This window comes from Ipomoea nil, unplaced genomic scaffold (assembly GCF_001879475.1).
Source record: "Ipomoea nil cultivar Tokyo-kokei standard unplaced genomic scaffold, Asagao_1.1 scaffold0317, whole genome shotgun sequence".
Taxonomy (NCBI): Eukaryota; Viridiplantae; Streptophyta; class Magnoliopsida; order Solanales; family Convolvulaceae; genus Ipomoea; species Ipomoea nil.
The window spans coordinates 2,783,290-2,793,686 of NW_017616745.1; the positions used below are offsets into that span (position 1 = coordinate 2,783,290).

At 34.4% G+C, this 10,397-nt stretch overlaps 1 protein-coding gene and 2 non-coding genes across 3 annotated transcripts; 1 reads left to right on the forward strand and 2 right to left on the reverse strand.

Annotated features, from left to right (window-relative positions):
- The first annotated feature begins 3,455 nt into the window (after nucleotides 1-3,455).
- On the forward strand, nucleotides 3,456-3,528 carry TRNAE-CUC. Its single transcript has one exon. It is a non-coding gene; the product is annotated as a tRNA-Glu (tRNA).
- Nucleotides 3,529-3,601: 73 nt separating this feature from the next.
- Nucleotides 3,602-3,686, reverse strand: TRNAM-CAU. The gene is given in 2 exon segments: nucleotides 3,602-3,637; nucleotides 3,649-3,686. It is a non-coding gene; the product is annotated as a tRNA-Met (tRNA).
- A 1,743-nt stretch (nucleotides 3,687-5,429) lies between these two features.
- On the reverse strand, nucleotides 5,430-8,039 carry LOC109171376. Its single transcript, XM_019320454.1, has 7 exons — nucleotides 7,659-8,039; nucleotides 7,086-7,185; nucleotides 6,885-7,005; nucleotides 6,678-6,799; nucleotides 6,126-6,247; nucleotides 5,868-6,027; nucleotides 5,430-5,738 (listed from the first exon to the last, which is right to left on the reverse strand). Exons 1-7 carry the CDS (start codon nucleotides 7,780-7,782, stop codon nucleotides 5,624-5,626), a joined length of 864 nt encoding a protein of 287 aa, XP_019175999.1. The 5' UTR covers nucleotides 7,783-8,039; the 3' UTR covers nucleotides 5,430-5,623.
- Between the last annotated feature and the right edge of the window lie 2,358 nt (nucleotides 8,040-10,397).

Consider the following 10,397-nt stretch of genomic DNA (forward strand, 5'->3'; position numbering starts at 1 on the left):
GAAGAAAAAACAGAATATAACTTCAACTCGAAGGCAATGAATGCAATCTATGGAGCTGTGAGCGAAGATACCTTCAAATTGATTGCCACCACTCGCATAGCCAAAACTGCGTGGAGTATATTATGTGATCATCATGAAGGGAACACGTCTGTAAGACAATCCAAATTACAGATAATACAGACAGAGTTTGAAAACTTGAAAATGGAAGAAGAAGAAAATATCACACAATTTAGTGCCAGAGTTTTAAGCATCTCTGGAGATGCATTTAACCTAGGCGAACCTATTCCTGAACCTAGGCTCGTCAAAAAGGTCTTACGTTCCCTACCTGAGAGATTTATGATAAAGGTTACAGCCATCCAAGAAAACAAAGATCTAAACACCTACAAACCCAGTGATCTAATGGGAAATCTTCAAACATATGAGCTTGAGATACTGCAAAAAGGGAAAAATAATGACAAAGGAATTGTGTTCCAATCAAAGCAGAAAGAAAGTCCATAAATTGATACTGAAACCATGGAACAATCAATTGCTCTCTTAACAAAGAATTTCAACAGAGTTCTCAAAAAATTTAACAAATTTAGAAACAAAAGTGCTTCAATCAATCAAGGGGACTTTCCAACTGGACAAAATCAATCTATTTCAAAAAGAAGAGACAGTTCAAATACAGAAGGAATACAGTGATATGAGTGCAAAGGGTTTGGACACATCCAGTCAGAATGTCCAACATACTTTAAAAGGAAGAACAAGACATACATGACAACATTAAGTGATGACTCAGACAGTGAAGAAGACACCAACACCAATTTCGTAGCATTCACCGCAAATCATGAAAATAACAACGGAGAAGATATACAAGAATTACTAGAGGCATATACTCAACTACATGCCAAATGGGAACAAATCATCAAAATAAATCTAGATCTCATGGAAGAAAATCAGTTTCTAAAAGATGAAAAAGATAGAGGAGAAAAACGCCTTAAAGATACTCAGAATGAATTAATGGAGTCGAAAGGTAGAGAGGCCAAACTGTTACAAGAGATCAAGGAACTAACTGAGAAGCCTAGATTTCCAAATCCAGCATCCAATGAAAGTCATTCTTCTGAAATTCCTGAAGTGTCACAACATCACTTCCAACACCGAAGGAGGATCAGATGTTATTACTGTCATAGACTGGGGCACATAAAAGCATACTGCTTCAAAAGACAAAATGATCTATATTACAGACAAATCAACAGAGATTGGTCAGTACAAAGCAAGAAATTCTGGGTAAGAAAAGATCAGAATGTTACCTATACCTCAAAAACTAGCAAAGAACAAAACGTATGGTATTTTGACAGCGGGTGTTCAAGGCATATGATAGGAAATCCAGAAAATCTGGAAAACATTCAGTATAAGAATGAAGGACATATTACCTTTGGAGATGGAGGAAAAGGCCAGATCATTGCAAGCGGCATCTTAAATGTCCATGGGCTGCCTAGGTTGCCAAAAGTCCTTTTAGTACAAAGTCTAAAAACAAATCTAATCAGCATAAGTCAGCTTTGTGAAGATGAATTCAAAGTAGAATTCTCTAAAGACAATTGCACTGTGTCTAATCAGAATCACAAGTGTGTCATGATGGGAAAAAGGTCCGCAAACAAATGCTATACATGGAATGGTGACCTATCTGGTTTACAGACAACTAACAAGCAAAAACAATCACGGCACCAACATATGGGACACATAAATTCTCATGACATCAAAGGGGACCAAGAAATATTCCTAGACTATTCAAGTTATTCATCAAACAGTAAGACCTTCAGTGCAGACAGTACAATGGAATCCATGAATGTGGTTACTAATGACACAATTTCAAGAATAACCGCTAATGATGACGAAAGTCCCAGAGTTGTTGAAACAACTGTTCCAACACCTCTGACTACTGTTATGCAGAATCACAAAACAGAAACAGAACCAGATGAAGAAAAGGATGATGGCTCTTCAACGATCATTATGAGCCCTGTTCTGATTTCACAGGAACCCTACCAAATTATTCAAGACGAACACGAACCACCTCCAACCTGTTTGTGCGAGACAGCCCTGGAGGGCGAGGGTGGTATGACGATTGCAACAGAGCATTTTCCGGCGATGATTATGTCACCGGAAATTGGAGAAATTCCAGTTGCGTCCAGGTTATCCCATGAAGATCAGATCGGATATTTTAGAGATCATTTTGAAGAGCTTTCACCTGATTTTGTGTTATTTCCAAAAATTAATGATGGCGCAGAATTAGTACGTTCGAAATTCCGGTCAGGAAATCTAGATGCGATCGTAAGGCAGAAGAGACCGATTGATGGAATCTCAGTGGATTCATGTTTGCATGGCCAGAATACATCTCCGATTAAAAGAATTCTCGACAGATTGTCTCAGCTTTGGCGTCGCGCTCCTCTGATGTGCAATTTCCCTTCGGGATGTCGCGATTGAGGAGAAGTGATGAAATCAAAGGCGTTGGTGGTAATAACAGAGGAAGAATAAATCAGAGGAGAAATTAGCTGTGATAGGCTGATATAATTGGGAATTTTTTTTAAACAAATCATACTCAACGATAGCACTCACCAATAACAGAGATATATGGAATCAATTAAGTGGGAGATGAGTCAAAAGTCAAAGTTTTTTTTACATGAAATCAATTAAGGGGGAGATGAGTCAGAAGTCAAAAGCTTTCTATGGAATCAAGCTTTTTGCCAAAAATTTGACAAAGGGGGAGAATGTTGACTCAAAGTGTTTTGTCAAAGTTGTGCAAAAAGAATTCCAGTTCTATAAAGGAATATCAATCATAAGAGGAATAGCTAATGAAGAATACTAGTTCTAGAGGGAATTGTTATTGAAGTTTTTCTAGTTCTAGTTTGATTAGGAATAGCTTTGTTATTCACAAATATGTTAGGAGTAGTTACTATAAATAGGGATTGCCCTTTATTGTAAAACTTAAGCATTCAACATTAATCTTGTGAGGTACGAGAGTCTTTGAGAATAGGATACTAAATTCCCCTAGAAAGTAGTACATGTGTTTAGGTTTCAATAGTTTGATAGGAAAGATCATTCTATTGTGTAATCTCATGTTCCAAACAGTGTACTTTAAATATTGAGCTTTTAGTGGATTTAGGCGAGTTCTCAAATTGAGAAGTGCCTCGCAGATTAGGGTTGTTTACCCGAACTGCGTTACAGATCGTTTGTGTTACAACGTCAGTTTCAACATCACTGTGTGCTGCGGTCTTATATATATTTCACAAGTAATCTGTTATATGAACGGATGATCACACGATTGTTGTTCAGGTGCTATATTTACTGATTTATTGGTCTGAAAAGAAGGAGCAGTTTTGTAATCAAGCATTTGTTTGATAAAACTGTAGTTTCAAGTTACAACTTTTATCTTAGGTTTGTGAACCTTAAATAAATTAAAGATGAAACTAAATTTCAATTCCGTTGTAGTCTAGTTGGTTAGGATACTCGGCTCTCACCCGAGAGACCCGGGTTCGATTCCCGGCAACGGAAACTCATTTTTTTATGCTTTTACGGAGTATTTCGCATTGCTCGTTCACGGCTCAGGAAAAAAAGACACCAAAAATGGGGTGAGAGAGGCTCGAACTCTCGACCTCAGGATAACTCAGAAGCTATGAGACCTACGCGCTAGCCAACTGCGCCACCACCCCATGTTGAATCAGCTGTTAATGAAATTTAATTTATAATATTTTATGGATACATACTTTTTAACGAAGATATTAATGAGGGGAACTAATATAGCTTAATAAAGAAGAGTAGGGACTTTGTTTACATTTTTGTTGTTTGAAACACTCATAATTTTTTACAATGTTCTATATTCTTTCAAACATTTTTAATTCAAAGAATCTAAATCCTGCCACTGAGATTAAACCTATAATCACCTATTTAGAATGGTAACCAGGATGTCATCACATTAAATGGTAGTTGGCGGCCTTCGTTTACACTATTAAAGACATTAGGCTACCATGAGAGAATACTCAGGCCTCTTGGAAAGAGAAGCCAGGAAGAGGAAGGGAAAAGATTCTTTTTATGGTTTCCAAACATCTTATTTGTGGTTTTAGCTCTTGACTCTCAACCCTTTGTTCTATGTGCCTCTTCTTTCTGCTCCATAGAGTATAGGGTATAGTCTAACTTATGTCACAATTCTCTATTGTATCATTCAACCTATCAATCTTAGGGAATGTCAATTACGCATAAGCAATATCGCACTATCATAGACTTAACGTCTATTGATCGTAGGCGAGACCCACTTCATTAAGTGCTTTTCTGTCACGTTTCCTTAGACCAATCTCATTAGTGCATTTTGGAGTGATTTTTTATGAGAAAAAACTATAGGGTGATTTTTGAATAAATTGGAAAGTAGGTTTGTTTGCAGTTTTTTTTTTTTTCTGCAATTTAAGTTTTGTATGCGCCCTACTAGTTATGAGAGAATCTGAGAAAGAAAGGCATGTGAAAGATTGAAAGGTATTGCGTCGAGCTCAACATGTGCACGTGCCAACTGGGCACGTAAAACGCTGAAACGTAGTTTGATTTTTTATTTTTTTATTTTTTTTTTTTTTTTGCGTTTTCTCCTTTTTTTTCTCCCTCCCTTGCATTTTCTCTTTCCTTTTCATATTTGCAAAAAAATAAAACTAATGAGCCCCTCTCAAGGCGCAAATTATTATGTGGACCCGAATCCAAATGTTCACAATTTACATACTAAATGTTCATTACATTTTAAAAATGCACAATTTGTATACTACAAACACACAATGTTAACATATATGTAATTGATTACCTTAATTGTTTTGTATTCACAAGTTCCTTTCAAATATTGCAATCACACAATATAACAGGTTAAGATTTGATGACCTTGTAATGTATTCACAAATTTTCTTCTACAGTTATTATGTGTTTTGACTTAGAGAGACAATTTATATTCTAAAAATTCACAATTCCAATACTAAAAACACACAATTTATACGTCGTTTAAAATCAAACTCCACTTTACAAAGTGAACTCTGGTCCATGGTATAACAACTCTTCTCAAGGGGCCTCCCTTGTAGGCCCTCAGGTGCAAGCCCAACACATATACCCCAAGATGGATGGTTATGTGCTTACATACTTCCTAATGGCCCAACACATATACCCCAAGATGGATGGTTATGTGCTTACATACTTCCTAATGGCTCCTCTAACTCCGCACTTCCCTCGAGATTCCAGAACCTATTATTGGCATCATAATTTTAGCATTTGAACCACAAGAAGAAGAAAATAATAATAATAATAATAATAATAATAATAATAATAATAATAATAATAATTAGTTGCAAAATTTGATTTAGAATCAAATAATGAAACAACAGCGATCAAAGATCCATAATTAAGATGATTTAAAATCAAATTTGATTTAGAATCAAATTTGATTTACAAGTATAGAACTGATTAACATGTTTATATTTCTGTAATACACTGTACAATCATGAGCCATATCCAATGCTAAACACTAAACACAGTCTCATATGTTAACTGTATACATATATAAAGCCTACAAAATACAAAAGATGTTTCCCCTTTTCTAGATGGAAGATTTTGTGCCAAACAGCCATTAAATTTGTTCCTCAATAGGAACATTTGTATAGGTATATTCATAGCTCTCCACTTTATTGCCATCTTCTTTAACTTTGGTCCAAGATAATCTCCATGTCTGCAGCAAACTTATCCTGCAGATGCAACAAAAAACAAAAACGAATGAAATACGACTGTGAGATGTAGAAACGAAGCAAAAAAGAAATCGATGCAATCATGTATGGGTAGATTTTCTAAAGCCAGACAACAAAGTAGTATAGTACTTTTGTGGTTGAATATCCCGCTTTGCTAGCATTAAAGTCAAGAAGACGGGAACCATTGCAGCACATAAATGCTTAAGCGTGTGCCCACTCACGATATGATAAGTCCAATTATAAATTGGTTTATCAGCTGCCTCTTCGATCTTAGCTATAAGATAAAACGCTGCATTGAAATGGAAATATCCAAATTAGTGCTTCAAAGACACACAAGAAGAAAATGGCATTGAACAAGTCCAACCAGTGACAAAAAGAAAGACTGACCGGCTGCCCATAACCAATATACTGAATGAGTATACATTGGAGGCATCAGTATAGCCATTAGGGGGATGGCTATGCAGGGAACAAACTGGACAGCAGCATAAGGACGGAGATCATCAAAATATCTGCAAGAGAAAATATACCATCATTCACCACTTCTGACAATAATGTGGAGATACTTTTGATCGTACAAAATTCCATTGCAATACGAAAGGATGCACACAAGTTTCACAATTCATATTCAACTAAATCCCACTTTGGGGTTCTCCTAACCAGAACTTAAATATTTTCAAAAAACATCCGAGAGAGGCTCGCTAACATCAAGCCCAAATGCTATACAGATGGAGCAAATGCCCAAATTTCATTGCATATATCGATACCAAAGGATGCACATAAGTTTCCTAGTTCACATTCAACCAAATCCTGCTTTGGGTTCTCCAAACCAGAACTTAATATTTGCAAAAACATCCAAGAGAAGCTTGCTAACATCAAGAAAGAATATGCAAGCATCAATATAAGAATATGAACAGTAACTTCAAATATATAGAAGCTTACCTCCAATATAGAATACTAACCACACCCGCCAAAAGCAACGGGATAATAGACAGTGTCCCCTTTCTCTCATCTACTCTCTCAATAATAAAGATAGCAATGATAGAAGTGAACGCAACAGTCATCTGAAAAATCACACACCAAACGTCAAAGAAAATAATTAACTAACTACTCCATAATAGTTATAGCTTCATTGCACAAACAACTCACTGGCAATCGATCCCACACAAGGCGAGCATCATTTGGCTCGAGATGGTAGTAAGCCGACCCAAAAGCAACAGCTGCAACGCCTATGTAAAAGCACGTCCAACCCCAAAGCTCTCCTTGCAAACTTTTAGCAAGAAAGATCAGTTGGTATCAGTATAACACATCAGCTATCACAGCAGTAGAATATCAATAAAACATGTTCACCTCAGCTTGAAATAATTCATATGATAGCAGAGTACAAGCCCAATTAGTCCAATTACAAAGAAGGGGAAATTCGAAATCACATTCAGTGCATTGGGTATCCCTGCAAAGAACAATAAACAAGGAAACATAATGAATGAAAATAAAGATCCCAGCTGAAAAACACCTCTCCAGCTTCTAAACCCTAAATTGGAAACCCCCAATTCATCAATTATAACCCCTCTCCACCCAGTCAAAAAACTATCAGCCAAGTTAGTCAGACTATTAACTCAGTAACCACAATATTATAAGTTCTGGTTTGAGCCGATCAGTTATGAACAACCTATATTGGTTTGTCTCCTAGTTTCCTTAGCCAATTAGGGCCATAATATGGGATTTATCAGCCAAAAAGAACTCCGCATGAAAAAAAAAACCCTAAAATCGACTAATTCAATCGGACGACGCAGAGGTGAGAGTAAATCAACCAAAAATTAAACGAAAACCCATGATTCCAATATCAAAACGAAGACAAACGGCAGCCGATACAAAAACATCCAGCATATACGATCACAGAGAACAACAGATTCAAATTTTTACCGAAGAATTCGCGGTGATCAGCGAATTCATGATATTCTTGAGACTGAGGGATGGCTGGAGTGACAATCATGAGTATTACGAAGCACAGAATTGCAACTCCCCATACTGCTATAGTCTTTTTCATGTTTCTTCTTTCCTTGTATTTGTTCGTTTCGCTTTGCGTGGTCTGGGTGAAAATCACTGGAAATGAAAACGGGGGTTTTTGGTGAAGCAGTTGAGATCGGTTAGAAAGAGAAACCCAGACGAAAATAGGAAAGCTTTCTCCATTGCCTTCTCCTTCTTCTCCTCCCTGTAACCCTTTTTCGATAAATTCCAGAAATGCCCTTGCCCAAGATTAACCTGCTTGAAGGGGAAACTTCCTATCATATTCTCTCTTTTTTTTTTTCTTTTTTCTTTTTCTGTGATGAGAAAACCTGTGGTAATTACCTAATTTTTGTAATAATTTTCATTATATACGATGTTCAATTGAAAGAGTGTTTGTAAAAATTGAACTCGTAATAATTTTCTTACACAAAAATTATATTTTGTCTACTTATATAGTCCTTTCAGAGCATTTTTTTCATTAATTATTTTAATTTATACAAATAAAAATTTTGTTCAATTAAACTTTATATTTTAAGATATAAAACAATTAAAATAATACTAAACATCATTTATTGTTAAAAATTTGGCAATTTATATCATGGATCATGATCCACATAGCATTGTAGATCCTGAATAAAAAGACATCCTTTAAATTTTAAAATTGTATAATAAATATTTTTAAAATAATATTTAGAAATTAAATGAAAAAATAAACTAACAATTATTGGGATTAAAAATACAAATAATTCTTAAGAATAATATTAAATTACTTAAATACTTTTCATGTGTTCATGAAGTTCGTTATTTGTCTTTGTTAGGATTCTAGTAATCTTAGTTGTATTTTCTATTCTCTTCTCTCAATCGTTATGCTCTGAACTCGTGTCCAGCATGCATGCTGGACACGGTAATAGTACCGTTAGGCACTGTTATCTTTTTTTTTTTTTCAAATTCGTTATAGAAGTATATGATCATAATTTTATTACTATATATTCATAATTGTAAGTTCATAATGTCAGAGCTCTATGTTCATAATTCAATAACTGTACATTCATACTTCCATAACTGTACATTCATAATTCCGTAACTGTACATTCATAATTCAATAACTGTAACTTCATAATTTTCGAAGCTCTATGTTCACAATTTTAGAGCTCTATGTTCATAATTTTATCACTATATGTTCATATTGTAAGTTCATAATGTCAGAACTTTGTGTTCATAATTCCATAACTGTATATTCATAATTGCATAACTGTACATTCATAATTGCATAACTGTACATTCATAATTCAATAACTGTACATTCATAATTCAATAACTGTAAAATCATAATTTTTCGAAGCTCCATGTTCACAATTTTAGAGCTCTATGTTCATAATTTTATCACTATATGTTCACAATTGTAAGTTAATAGTGTCAGAATTCTGTATTTATAATTTTATAACTTACATTCATAATGTCATAACTACATCCATAATGTCATAACTGTACATTCATAATCTCATAACTGTACATTCATAATGGCACAAACAAATAACGTCGTTAACGGCGAGACAAAATCAATTTTTTTTTAATTGGAATGACACGTTTTTCTTAAAAATGACGTCGTTTTGGACTCGTGTCCACAATGCATTGTGGACACGGGTCCAGGGCATAATTTCCCCTCTTCTCTATGCAGGGCCGGTCCAGAGAGGTGGACAAGCTGGGCACCTATCCAAGACCCATCTCAGGCCATAAATCATAAGCCATAAGCATATGTATATAAATAATATGGAGTATTAGTTAGTATATATAAAATAAATCGAGTTAATTGTTGTATTGTTGTTTAGAAATTCTAAATTTCTAATTATACCGTATTGTTGTTTAGAAATTCTAAATTTTTAATTATACAGTATTGTTGTTTAAGAATTGGGAATTAGAAATTTTGTTTGTCTTTCAATACTATTTATTAGGATTCCTATGTATAATGAAATTGTAAGTTTATTAATTTTATTATATGAAAATTTGTTTTGTGTTTAATTTATTTTATGTATTGAGAAGGATATGGTAGAGAATAGTAATATTTGATGCAATTAAGATGATTTTGCATCGCCAAACACTTTGTGCTCAGATGACATGCAGTGACCTCTCCTATGTAGGAGGTCATGAAATTGAACATTAGTGGAAATGTTGTTGACTCTTCCCTTTGTGCTTCATTATTAGGTTGAGAAAGTATGATTGAATAGATATTACAATGTAGTAGAGTCACTAGCGTATCAAAAAAAAAAAAAAAAAAAAAGATTTTGCATCAAGTAAAGCACGTATTATCATGATTGTTTTTGTATTTAAAAAATTATTAAAAAATTTACAATCTCATTTCATGTTATTTAATATTATCATTTTTTTTAGTATTATTAAATTTAAATTTTAGTCATTCATATAGGGATCCTTTCTAAAATTTCGTCCCGGACCTATAAAATGTTTGGACCGACCCTGTCTCTATGTGTATATTTATGTTAGAGTTAATACTTAAAATGGTCCCTCGACTATGTCATAATTACCAATTTGGTCATCAACTACCATTCTTACCCAATTAAGTCCTCAACTATGTAACTTTTACTCAATTAAGTCCTCAACTATACAATTCTTACCCAATTTAGTCCTCAACTATACAAT